General features: G+C 49.2%; 1 protein-coding gene across 6 annotated transcripts in view; it reads right to left on the bottom strand.

Annotated features, from left to right (window-relative positions):
- EFR3B (EFR3 homolog B) overlaps window positions 1–13,803 on the bottom strand; it is a 1,154,471-nt gene that overhangs the window by 53,692 nt on the left and 1,086,976 nt on the right. For 5 of the 6 annotated variants that reach the window (XM_069605670.1, XM_069605672.1, XM_069605666.1 and 2 more), the window contains one exon: window positions 4,210–4,316. In XM_069605670.1, the coding sequence (XP_069461771.1) occupies window positions 4,210–4,316 (107 nt within the window). The remainder of the gene's footprint in view (window positions 1–4,209; window positions 4,317–13,803) is intronic. The other variant, XM_069605667.1, reaches the window with a different exon arrangement.

Below are 13,803 nucleotides of genomic sequence, written 5' to 3' on the forward strand. Positions count from 1 at the left end.
TATGGTGAAAGAATTCACACTTATATGTTTGGATGGCTGGGTGTGCGTGTCTGTATATGGTGAATGGTGTGTGTGCTTGCGTTCAGGGGCGCAACAAAACCTACATTTCGGGGGCTAACACTTCAAATGTTGGGAGGGGTGCCAACTTCATGGGCGGTGGAGGAGGGGCAAACTTCTTTGTTTGGGTCATCTAATTTCTTTATGCATTTTTTATGAGACTATTGTAGTGCAGCTTCAATGTTACAAGCAGTTAACTCTCTCCTTTAAGGTTTAAAGCACCCACTTATGGACTGCCGTGAGAATGAGCCGTCTCCTGTTCCCTCTCTACCCTTCCAATCACTCCCCTGGCATGCAAGTATTAAACCCACATCACAATTTCAATTGCCCAAAAAAATGGCATTTGAATGCAGGTACTAACAGTGAAATGCTTTATGTTAGTAATTTGTGGGTTCTTGTTAACAGAGAAACCCATGTGCTGTTTAACATATGTGTCCATTTCTGTCTGGCAACTGCTCTGAAGGTCAGCCAGGCAAGGTCAACATAGCCCAACATTTCGGGGGGGGGGGGAGTGCTGAATCCCAGTCAACTCAATGGTGTTGCACCAATACTTGTGTTTAATGCCTGGATTACTTATTGGTAATCTTCATTACTCCTAGCCCTATTCTTCCTCGTCCCAGTGTGTATGCGACAGTACGTGTGTATAAGGCACTCTGCCTCATACACAAGTACTGGGATGAGGTAGAGGTACATGGAGGTAATGCTTGATTTAGCTACCTGTAATCTTCATTACTCCTAGTTCCACTCTTCCTCATCCCAGTATTTACCTATGAGGCAAGGAGCCTCAACCGTAAACTCTGGGGCAAGGAAGAGGGACATGGAGATCATTCTGAGCCAAGGAGCTGATTTTGGAGGTTGGGGTGGGAGGGAGAGGTGATGTGTGAGGGGGGCAGGATTGTACGACAAATTATAATGGCTGTCCATGTCCAGGCTAAGCAGGCATGATATGTGGTATTAGTGGCAAGAGAGGCATTTTGGCGCAGCCAGGATAGTCATTCCTGTTTGGTATGACTTTTTTTTAATGAGGCATTTATGATAAAGCAGTCCTGCTAAGTGAATTACCTGGCAGGACTGCCATTTGGGTGCTGCCAGTCTAGCCGTTTCTTACTGCGGCATTGTATATTTTTCTGGGCATCTGTGATCAAATGATATGATATAAGCCATTTATAACGCACCTGCACACAACTGTTTCTAGGTGTGACAAGACAAGGGATGGAAGATAGAGGGGGGACAAGACAAACAATCTTACTAGGCCTTGTGTCATTCAGATCGTGGAAGTGCGATAACGAGAAGCGCAAGGGGAAAGGGACGGGGGAAGTGCAAGGAAGAGGGGAGGGGAAAAACAGGGCAGCAAGGCTGAGTAAGTGCTGTCAGGGCAGCACAGCTCTGGGTAGTGCAAGGAGAACAAGGGACTGTAGGGTTACATTTACAGCCCCTAAGTGCATGGTAGGACCAGAGGCAGTGCATGGGTGACTGATCAAGAAAGAGTCTCGACTCAGTGAGACTCTGAGGGTAGCCAAGCAACCAGTCGGTAAAGCAAACAGGTAGGTCAGGTAGGCCAGCAGGGGAGGGAGAGAGAGAAAGCAGAGGAGAAGAGGAACGTTTTGAGCTGCTTCCAGAACTTCAGGTGGTCCGCTTAACGCTTGAGAGGGGAAGGGAAGCTATTACAGAGGGAGGCACCTGCAGAGGAGAGAGATCTACTCCCCACTCTATTCCTGGAGAAGTGTCTAACCCTTAGAGAGTTGTAGGTAGCTGAGCGAAGGGTTCGAGAAGGAAGATATTTTGGAAGAGAGCGTTGGATGTAGTGCAGGCCCTGAGCCCAGAAAGCCTTGTGGACAATGCAAAGGGTCTTGAACTTGATACTTGCAGCAACTGGGAGCCAGTGGAAAGATTTCAGGGCTGGAGAGATACGGTCCCTGTGCTTGAGGCCAAGGATAAGACTCGCAGTCCTGTTCTGGATGAGTTGCCGGGCTGGATAGTAGAGGAAGGCAGATTGAGAAAGAGGCTGTTGCAGTAGTCCAGCCTAGAGAGAACCAGGGCTCTGCCAACAGTGAGCTTTTGGGGGAAAGTGAGAAAGGGAAGAGTCCCTTTGAGGAGGAGCAGCTGGTAGTGGGACTTCTTGGTGACGTCCGAGATGTGAGGAGAGAAAGAGAGAGTGGAGTCAAAGATGACACCAGTGTTGTTTGCCTCACAGGAAGGCGAAGGAAGAGGGCCCAATGCGGGCGGCCAGAGTTAGCGAGGGAAAGCAGGGGCAGGAGTCCAAATGAGAAGGATCTCCATCTTACTGACATTAAGGCAGAGATCGTTGGAGGCACACCAATCCTGAATCATGGATGAGCGAGAGATGAGGCGTATGAGGGGAGCCTGAAGGAAAGCGGTGTGTCATCCGCATAACACTGAAAGATAGGGGAGAATGTAGAGATCAGGTTGTTCAAAGGGGCCACATAGAGGTTGAAAAACCAGAGTGAGAGGATGGAGCGGGGAGAAAGGGACCAAGTTGGACATGAGAGGGGCAGTCCAAGAGGAAGGAGGTCAGCCACTCAAGGACCTGATCCGTGATGCCCAGGTTCTCATGGGGTCGATTGATCAGGATTGATCAGGATGGCATGGATGACTGTGTCGAAAGCACAGGAAAAATCAAGGAGGATGAAGACAGAAGGAATGCTGGAATCAAGGTTAGAGATTCTGGAATCAATGCTGGAATCACAGGTGTTCAGGACAGCAGTTTCCGTGTCTCTGGCAGCTCTGAAGCCAGACTGATGGTCATGGAGACAACCAACAGATTCTGTGTGGAGAGTAAGCTGGGAGATTGCCAGCTTTTCCAACAGTTTGTCCAGGAAAGGGGTGATGGAGATTGGGCGATAGTTTTCCTGGCAGGCAGGATCGGCAGAAAGCTTCTTGAGGAGTGGGTGCATAAGGGAGTGCTTAACGGGAGAGGGGAAAGAGTGATTACAGAAATCGGTCAAGGCTGGAGCGAGGGTGTCAATATGGTTCTTGATGGTTCTTGGGGAGCAGGAGAGCACCTGTTTGGATGACACTTTCATAGATCGGACTTGTCAAGCAACCTCGTCAGGTGTTGTCAGAGAGAAAGAGGAGAAAGGAGGAAGAGAGGTAGAGATGGCCAAAGGGGGGCCGAGAGAGGAAGAGCAGATCGAGGACAGGATGTCCTGAGTTTTAGCGTAGAAGTGAGATGACAGAACCATACAGAGGGCCTGGGAGGGAACAGGAGACGTAAAGACTGCAACAGGATTGACCAGTTCTTTTCAGATTTTAAAGAGTTTGGCTGTGTTGTTAGAGGCCACAGAGACACAGGCTTGAATGTGTGTTCTATTCTTGATGATATTGTTATTACATGTCTACACTGGTCTACATTGTGCAGCCAGTTGGACATGTTTTCATTGTGGCATGGGATTTTTAATAGCAAAGCTTTAATGTTCCTGTGCTCTGTTGGTGACTTGCATCTATTGGATTGGTGTTACCCTACAAAACAATTGCAAACACTCTGGCTTTTTAGCCAATTTTTCTCAGTGTGCTGTATGTTATATTAAAACACATATTCATATCTTTCTCCTAGTGCAGTGCGCGGCATATCAGTTCAGCAGCACGTTTGTACGTATTGTGCAAGTGTGATAATCTAGGATGGCCCAGAGTGTGGCGCGACCCTTGATTTGTTGCTTAGTTGGGGGGGGGCCCCTCAGCATGGCTCGCAGGGGGGCCCCCACATCTTGTGTTACGCCACTGCCAGTAGCAAGGGGGGCGGGGGGATCTGCTGATCAGACCATCCTCTTTTTCTGAGGCTGCAACGTTGCACTACCCACTCTGCCCGGGGTGAGGGTGGGGGGATTGGAGTGGAGCCGACAGGGAGGGCTCTTATCCACACATTCTAAATGTTAATCTTGACACACTTTCTTTGCCAGTGTTCACTTTCTTTGTATATTGTACAAGCAGCAATGCACTGCGTTGTGTACCATACTTTGAGGGCTTCATTGAATCATTGCACTCCCCTCTCCATCCACACTCCTCCATTGTGTCACACCCCACCCCCATCGCCTCCTTCCCCTACGCCCGTTTTCCACACATTAAAACAATAAAAGAGCATGGTTGTAATTTGCCACATTATAAGACAGAACATGAATAATACATGTTTCGTACCCGTGCGCCACAGTGGGCAGCGATCTCTTCAAAGGGGGCTTTCTGGAACTTCTCGACCACCTGCCGCCTTCGTTCCCGCTCCTGTTCTTCCACCGCGACGCTGTCTACTAAACAGATGAAAGAGCACACGAAAAACATCATAGGAAGTCACGAAAAAACAACGCCAGGCACACGCAGTCCAAAAGAACAGTGCTGCGGCAGCGTACGTGTGCAAACATTCAGAAGGAGACAAGAGGTTCAAGTATGCGGAGCAAGGGGCCCCCAGCCTACCAGGCAGCAAAGGAATGGGTAATTAGGCGCAGCAAGGGGGCCCCAGCCTACCAGGCAGCAAAGGAATGGGTAATTGGGCGCAGCAAGGGGGCCCCAGCCTACCAGGCAGCAAAGGAATGGGTAACTGGGCGCAGCAAGGGGGCCCCAGCCTACCAGGCAGCAAAGGAATGGGTAATTAGGCGCAGCAAGGGGGCCCCAGCCTACCAGGCAGCAAAGGAAGGGGTAATTAGGCGCAGCAAGAGGATCCCAGCCTACCAGGCAGCAAAGGAAGGGGTAATTAGGCGCAGCAAGGGGTCCCCAGCCTACCAGGCAGCAAAGGAATGGGTAATTAGGCGCAGCAAGGGGGCCCCAGCCTACCAGGCAGCAAAGGAATGGGTAACTGGGCGCAGCAAGGGGGCCCCAGCCTACCAAGCAGCAAAGGAATGGGTAATTAGGCGCAGCAAGGGGGCCCCAGCCTACCAGGCAGCAAAGGAAGGGGTAATTAGGCGCAGCAAGGGGGCCCCAGCCTACCCTGCAGCAAAGGAATGGGTAATTAGGCGCAGCAAGGGGGCCCCAGCCTACCAGGCAGCAGAGGAAGGGGTAATTAGGCGCAGCAAGGGGGCCCCAGCCTACCAGGCAGCAGAGGAATGGGTAATTAGGCGCAGCAAGGGGGCCCCAGCCTACCAGGCAGCAGAGGAATGGGTAATTAGGAGCAGTAAGGGGGCCCCAGCCTACCAGGCAGCAGAGGAATGGGTAATTAGGCGCAGCAAGGGGGCCCCAGCCTACCAGGCAGCAGAGGAATGGGTAATTAGGCGCAGCAAGGGGGCCCCAGCCTACCAGGCAGCAGAGGAAGGGGTAATTAGGAGCAGCAAGGGGGCCCCAGCCTACCAGGCAGCAGAGGAAGGGGTAATTGGGCGCAGCAAGGGGGCCCCAGCCTACCAGGCAGCAAAGGAATGGGTAATTGGGCGCAGCAAGGGGGCCCCAGGCTACCAGGCAGCAAAGGAATGGGTAATTGGGCGCAGCAAGGGGGCCCCAGCCTACCAGGCAGCAGAGGAATGGGTAACTGGGCGCAGCAAGGGGGCCCCAGCCCACCAGGCAGCAGAGGAAGGGGTAATTAGGCGCAGCAAGAGGATCCCATCCCACCAGGCAGCAGAGGAAGGGGTAATTAGGCGCAGCAAGGGGGCCCCAGCCTACCAGGCAGCAAAGGAATGGGTAATTGGGCGCAGCAAGGGGGCCCCAGCCTACCAGGCAGCAAAGGAATGGGTAACTGGGCGCAGCAAGGGGGCCCCAGCCCACCAGGCAGCAGAGGAAGGGGTAATTAGGCGCAGCAAGGGGGCCCCAGCCTACCAGGCAGCAGAGGAATGGGTAATTAGGAGCAGCAAGGGGGCCCCAGCCTACCAGGCAGCAAAGGAATGGGTAATTAGGCGCAGCAAGGGGGCCCCAGCCTACCAGGCAGCAGAGGAATGGGTAATTAGGCGCAGCAAGGGGGCCCCAGCCTACCAGGCAGCAGAGGAAGGGGTAATTAGGAGCAGCAAGGGGGCCCCAGCCTACCAGGCAGCAGAGGAAGGGGTAATTAGGCGCAGCAAGGGGGCCCCAGCCTACTAGGCAGCAGAGGAATGGGTAATTGGGCGCAGCAAGGGGGCCCCAGGCTACCAGGCAGCAAAGGAATGGGTAATTGGGCGCAGCAAGGGGGCCCCAGCCTACCAGGCAGCAAAGGAATGGGTAACTGGGCGCAGCAAGGGGGCCCCAGCCCACCAGGCAGCAGAGGAAGGGGTAATTAGGCGCAGCAAGAGGATCCCATCCTACCAGGCAGCAGAGGAAGGGGTAATTAGGCGCAGCAAAGGGGCCCCAGCCTACCAGGCAGCAAAGGAATGGGTAATTGGGCGCAGCAAGGGGGCCCCAGCCTACCAGGCAGCAAAGGAATGGGTAATTGGGCGCAGCAAGGGGGCCCCAGCCCACCAGGCAGCAGAGGAAGGGGTAATTAGGCGCAGCAAGGGGGCCCCAGCCCACCAGGCAGCAAAGGAATGGGTAATTAGGCGCAGCAAGGGGGCCCCAGCCCACCAGGCAGCAAAGGGATGGGTAATTAGGCGCAGCAAGGGGGCCCCAGCCTACCAGGCAGCAGAGGAATGGGTAATTAGGCGCAGCAAGGGGGCCCCAGCCTACCAGGCAGCAGAGGAATGGGTAATTAGGAGCAGCAAGGGGGCCCCAGCCTACCAGGCAGCAGAGGAAGGGGTAATTAGGCGCAGCAAGGGGGCCCCAGCCTACCAGGCAGCAAAGGAATGGGTAATTAGGCGCAGCAAGGGGGCCCCAGCCTACCAGGCAGCAAAGGAAGGGGTAATTAGGAGCAGCAAGGGGGCCCCAGCCTACCAGGCAGCAGAGGAAGGGGTAATTAGGCGCAGCAAGGGGGCCCCAGCCTACCAGGCAGCAAAGGAATGGGTAACTGGGCGCAGCAAGGGGGCCCCAGCCCACCAGGCAGCAGAGGAAGGGGTAATTAGGCGCAGCAAGGGGGCCCCAGCCTACCAGGCAGCAAAGTTAAGATGTATATTTTTAAAAGAGGTGTGTGTTAAATTATTAAATGTGGACTCTAAAATAAATTATGTGTGTTTAGTTTAAGCAGTACAACACTACAGCATTTACGTAAGCATTGCCAGAGGTATTTATGGCAAAAGAACACAAAACTAAAAATGTTTACCTCTGTTTTTGATGTCTCGTAATGTGTAAAAAGCAGTATTGTCATTATCCAATCTAATACTACTCTATTTCATTCTCAGACACATAAAAGGCTGAGTCGGCTATCTGAGGAATGATAATGATGTGTTATTTATATAGCGCCTTTATCCAAAGCACTTTACAGTGCACATATTTACATACAATATCTCCCAACCGAAATTGGTACTCATTTATCGACCTCGGAAGGATGAAAGGCTGAGTTGGCCTTGCCGGGATTCGAACCTATAACCTGCAGATCACGCTCAGATTGCAGCAGCGAGCGCTCAACCCGCTGAGCTATCTTACAGGAATGCAGCCTGCCATAGGTTACACTGTGATAGCGCCAACAAGGCGCCTAGTGATTACGGATCCTGCTTTTGGGTGCATTCCGGTAAACGTTTATTCTAAATTCAAAGGGTAGATATGAATCTTAGAGAAAGCCCACACCATGTGATGGCATCATAGACTGGCTCACCACCTTTGACAAGCTTGCCAAATTCAACAGGACAAGCACCATTGAAGAACCTCCTAATTTTAACTGCATCTCCTTTCAAAAAGAACAGGGGGTAATTGGGGTCTGGCATGAATGCTACATTCCCCCAGTGTGTATTGCACTGGCCTCTTTGTGGGGAGGAGTGGTGCTCTGTGGAAGGAGCTGCTCGAGGGTCCCTCCATTTTCCAACCTTTAAAAAGGGACGTTGTGTCCTGCTGGAGTTATTTGGATTAGTTTGACCTTAAACGATTTGCCCTCTCTTTTGCAAGGCTTTAAAAAAAGGCTTTTATGTTATTTCTGCTGGATTGGTGTTTTTCTCTTGGTTTTGCAACAACAGAGTTGCTTTTTAAAGGAGCCATTTTGCACTCCCTTTAAGAAATCCAGGCTTCCAATAGTCACAAGGAAGTCCCCTGAGCCCCTTCCCTAGTCCTATTTCTAGAGTTAGCTTAGGGCAGTCGTACCCGAGCAGCCGGCGAAGGGCAGTTGATGAGGGTGATTCCCGTTTGCTGGCGCCCAGCCATAAGCTGCAGCTCTCCTGCTCCCCCCCGGCCAGCCTGGAGGAATACAGACAAAAAGGTAAGGGGTGACGCAACACACCCCGAACATTTGAATCCATCATTTGTTCACCACTTTGAAATCCACTGTTTGAATCCTGCTATTAAGTCTCGCCACCTAGAACTTTTTCACTTTTTAATCATTGCTACTGTGAGGCTTCACCAAATCGGAGTTCTACTACTGCGAGATTCAATTAATTAATCTTTTATGACGTGCTTATTACCAGAGACCAGTCTCTAAGCGTGGTAACGGAATTCGAACCAATGCTGCTATGAGTTGTTTTGCTTCCAAGACAAATACGTTGACCCTGAGCTATCCTCCCGGCCTTTACACCTCTTCAGTTTTGCTGTTTTTCAAACTTGTCCACTTCCTCAGGACAATTTATAAAAATTCAGAATGTCTGATGGTGCTTCGGGCAAAGAATTTATGAGCATGTATTCTTTTTATTAAAATGTTCAGAAAAACAGGGCAGCATAAACCAACACGTATCAAAAATGAGACACAGAGATCACATGGAATGCACATATCTTTAATAAGACTTATAAGCACATGGATTCCATTCCAGACCTCATCAGACCCAATCAGAATGCTTAGAACGCAATCAATAGTTAAGCCTTATTGACTACGTGAAGGGTAACGTTCGTGGTATTAACTGAGGCGAAGCTGAGGGCTATAAATCGAGGATCATGATTCCTGCTGAGGTCTACAAGACTATTGGTACACGTAGTTGTACAACTAGAAAAGAAAGGGAATGACTGAGATACTGAAGTCAGAATGTTTGCAACAAGGTTTATAACCAAACATTCTGATTGGATGAGAAGAGGTCTATAATTAAATCCATGTGTTCAGCAATAAGCCGCTCAATCAGCATTATTGAGTTACAGGCCCAGGCCATTACCAAACCCAGTAATGCCCACCCATCAAGAAGGTTACTGCAATCAGCACCCCGACATGTTTTCTGGGGAGTGCGACGAATCCTGAGATGTTGTCACTTCTTCCCGAGGGGAAGCCACTTCCAATGAGGCCATGGTGGTGAGGCTGCTACCCGATAGTCCCCCTGGGGGTGGTACTCAGCAGGAGAATCTCATGGGAAGAGACCTCTCCTCTGGGGACATCTCGGGAGAATGCGGTATACACACCCTTCCACCCATACCCTACATACTCCCTCAATCCCTACACCCTTCTGCTAACACAATCTCCCATGGTCAGGATAGATCCATGTACTTCTGTATCATCTGTGAAGTTAAAGATACTGGGATGAAGAAGATTCTTAAGAGTCCTAGGGATTTCCCTGACCTAAGTACTGAGACGAGGTGGCCCCTGGGAAGAGTAAAGATTGACTTGACAGCTCCTACTGCAGGTGTAGAAGTTACGCCAGGGTGGAGTTTACCAAATATAAAGGAAACTGAAGAAGGACTTGCTGTCTTCTCCTACATCCCGCTTTGAACACACAGTTTCAAATCCTGTGCAAGAAAGAAGAACAAGGCAGAGTGGCGGACAGAGGCAAGGAGCCATGGAGGTCCTGAGGAGGTCACGCAGGAAGCAACCTCTCTGCCATCCTTGAAGAATCGTGGGGTGGCACAGCCGTAAGAAGCAGCAGGCAGAGAGGCAAATGGAAAACCCGAACAGCCAGAGAGGTGAGTGAAAAGGAACGCTGGTATTGCCGTGCAGAAGCTCAATCACAAGAAGGACCGGAGAGCTACCCGGCCCCCGTAACAGGTACGGGACGATTTGGAGACCCGTAAGGGACACCAAGCAGGTGGCAAAAATGCTCTGTAGCATCACAAAAACCACTGACCATTAGAGAAGGGCCTGGGACCCACATCGAGAAGCAAGGCATATTCCTTGCTCCAGTAGTTGGTGGGAGAGTGAGCCATAGGAGCAGAGCCTAAGAAGGAGAGAAGCAGGGGTCAGGGACCCATAATGAAAAGCAAGGCATCTCCCTCACATCAGCACTTGGCGGGAAGAGTTAGCCAACAGTGTCGAGCAAGTGAGTGAGAGAAGCAGAAGTCTGGGACCCAAAACAGGAAGTGAGGTACCTTCCTTCCGGTCCCACTTGGCAGGAGAGTGTACCAAGTGGGCCAAGCTAAACAGAAAGAGAAGCCAGCATTGGTAACCTGAAATCAGCATACAGCACAAGTAATCTTCCTCATCACGGTATTTGCGAAAGAGAGATACCAAGTGAGTCCAATAAAAGAAGAGGAGTTAAGAACAGTATAATTTCCAGATGAGAAACCAGGGGAAATGAATCATTCCCCCTGTTGATTTGGAAAAGAAGTTAAAAGCTACCAGGAGAAGGGAGTCATTCTGCTGGTAACCTAAACCGGGGCAAGGGAGTCATTCCTCCTGGTTGTGCTGAACTTTGTCTTTTGTGTTGTGGCCTGGGGACAGGAACCATTTCCATTACCAGCCAAGGAGAACTGTTTTGAACCTTGCTGTATGTGTTTTGACCAGCGGAAGGGAGACATCCCCCTGGCATTATGAAAACTCTGAGAACAAGATACCTGGAGAACCCAATAGTGAAGAAACAACTTTGTGCGATAAGGAATGCTGATGGTTGAGTTGGAACTTTAACTTGGAACATTTATTTTGTGCCTTGGAAAAGGATTTAGACAGGTAAAGATTCAATCTTACAGTTGGAACTGTGATCCGTTGTCCAGAAGAAGGGAGCCTGGACCAAGAAGATCCACTACCTTTTTAGTTTAGGATTTAGTGTAAGGGGCAGAAGTAGGGTTTTGACACAGGACAGTGGACTATTGTTTTGCACGGACATAGGGACAGAGCCCTTTTTTTTTAGTTCAGGCAGGGCAACCCCCGTTAGAGTAAGTTAGGTTTTCTCTTTCTGCTCTGGTATAATAATCGTTTATGCCAACAATCAGGCCACCTGTCTGTCAGTCTCCTTCATCTGTACCCTTATAAGAGCCAATAGCCTTTTCTTAAATTGGGAAATGCCTTTTCTCAAATAAAAAAATAAAAAACTACAAATCAAAATGGTCCCCATTGACCCCAGGGAGAAAGGGACTACATGTAGTGTATTCCCCCTTTCTATTGTGCCATTTCAGCGAAGGGGAAGGGCTGGTACAGCGTGTTCCTGGAGTCGGTGAGGGCTATGAAGGCTGCAGGTAAATTGGGCTGGGGATGGGTGTGGGTGGGGGGAGGGGGAGGTGCTGATCTCAGTTATAGACCTTATTGTAGAAATGTGATGTTTGCCTGGTGGCTTATTTCAGTTAAGTGGGCTGTATTCAAGTAAATGAATCCTTCCATAATGGTAACAAAGGTGTGACTTCAGGCGGATTGTGAAAAAGAAAGGATGTTCTGTGCTTTTGCACACACCTTCCTGCAATCACAAGGGACTAAAGCCTATCACTATTGATTTTTTATATTGTTGAATTTAAACCGATAAGTCTAAAACTCTTTACAACCAAAAGATATTTAATTAAATTAGAATAACAATTGTTATGAAAATATCTTTAACATCAGGTTTCATTATTTGTTACATACTTTAGTGTACAAAAGTATACAATCATTCGTTCATTTTACAAATTAAACAACAAAAAAAGTCAGATTATAGTAGTTTTATTTACTTAATGTTGGAAGCCAGGAAGTCTTAATGCTAGATTTCATCAAAATCTAGACCAGGATATATTTTTCTGTCAAGTGACTGCATGAAGATTCAATAAAACTGAAATGTGCTATTTTGTTGGACTAATTGATGAATAATTGTATACTCTTGCACACTATAAAGAATGTAGCAATGTTAGAATTTTTGACAATTTCTATTGTAACTAATTAAATATTTTTTGCTGCAAAGAGTTTATCTAGCATTAAGTTTAAGAATCTAAACAGATTTAAACTGATGAACTGCTGTGAAGTTATAGGCCTCTCTTGTAGACGTCATTGGAATATTCTAACTTTGCCATTTTAGTTGCACCCCTCCATTTGCTAATTGCTTTGTAGACCTTCGGGGGGGGAGTGCTGGGGGGGGTCATGCACGCTTCGGATAAAGACCCATTCTCAATATGTAGCCCTCAGCTTGACATCGGGCAATAACATGGGGGTAGGTCATTCCCCTGTAATCATAACCCTGGCCTCTGTCTATGGGGCTTAAAAACTATTTTGACTTCACAGGTCACTCGACTGCAATCCTCTGAGCAATAATTCCAATTTCAACCCTCTCTTTTGCACCCGATCACCACGTGATCAAAATAAAGAATAACAAATAACTGATACAGTTCACCATTCCGACTGCGTAACGTCAGCCTTTCAAGTCAAGCGAGCCCTGTGTGTGCCCTGTGCGTCCCTTCCATATTCTCCAGTTACCTCGCTTCATCTCTACAAATTCCTACCAAATCCACATCTTCATCTTTGCACGCATCTAGATCTCGATCTTTCTTCGAATCTTTGCAAGTCTCAAAATGTTTCCTGTAGTGGGTCCCATTTGGCACCAGGGTCATTTGTTATTGATGGTATATTCTTTTTCCACCCAATACTAGCCCCAACCACTACTAGCATGTAGAAGTTCCAAAACATAAGGTTCGCTCCCCTTTGCACATCTCTAGACTGTTAGGGAGAATTCTCTGAAACCTAGTGAGTCCCCCAGCAGCTTTGCTGGATTTTGGGGGTTTATTTTTTTCTCTCCTGCTAAGAGTGAGACTCTATTACTCCCATTCTTAGACATGATTTGAGGTGTTCCTTTGACTGTGAATGTGTTTTATGGGCTATGGGGTCCTTTACCCCATAGGGCTTCATGTGTTTTTGGTATGTGGGTTACACAGCACCCTCAGTGCAGTAACCCAGGGGTATCATAGTGTCCCCCAAACATAGACTCCATACCCTGGGACTGACTACTGTCTCCCAGGGCATGTAAAGTCACCATTGGCTTTACTAGTCCCAAATTATCAGCAGAAACCAGTACAAACCATCATATTGTGGACGTACTGGTCGGGGCAATTCGATTGCCCCGGGGTCTGTTGTTCGAGGGGGCACGTCTCCGTCCCCCCTGATCGAGTTTTGGCTGGTGGCAGTGGATACTACTTTTTATATTCGACCGCAAATATTTTCCTATGGGATTTTCCCATTGTTCGAGGCTACCACTTTTTAATATAGCCTCGAACATACCGCCGGTTTATTAAATTAATATAAAATCACCGGCTGGTATTTTTTGACAAAACTCGGTTCTAAAATGGCGTTTGTGTTCGCTTCTGTGACTCCAACCCAAGTTGGGCCCTTTGTTCCACTTTTTGGCGGGCTTCTCCACAGAAGCCTCCAAAAGTGGTGCCACTCTGTCTGGGTACCACAGTGGGTGTGGGAGGGGGTTTAGGCACCCTGGACTGAGTTGCCTTGGCAACTCAAGTCGCACTCTTGTGTGATTGGCCCAAGTGGTGAGCCGCCCGGCTCACCACTTAGCATGTTTGATTGACAGCTAGGCTGAATGAATGGGGGTTTGCTGCATAAAAGCAGGGCTTTGGGGACTGGAACTTCAGAAGTCGCCACAGGACCAAAAGAATCCGAAGAGGGAGAAGCTGAGCCGACCTGCAATGATGACACCACCGGTGGAGCCCTGCTGAACCGTCTCACCACTTTTCCCG

This window comes from Ambystoma mexicanum, chromosome 4p, assembly GCF_040938575.1.
Source record: "Ambystoma mexicanum isolate Mex_15411 chromosome 4p, UKY_AmexF1_1, whole genome shotgun sequence".
Lineage (NCBI taxonomy): Eukaryota > Metazoa > Chordata > Amphibia > Caudata > Ambystomatidae > Ambystoma > Ambystoma mexicanum.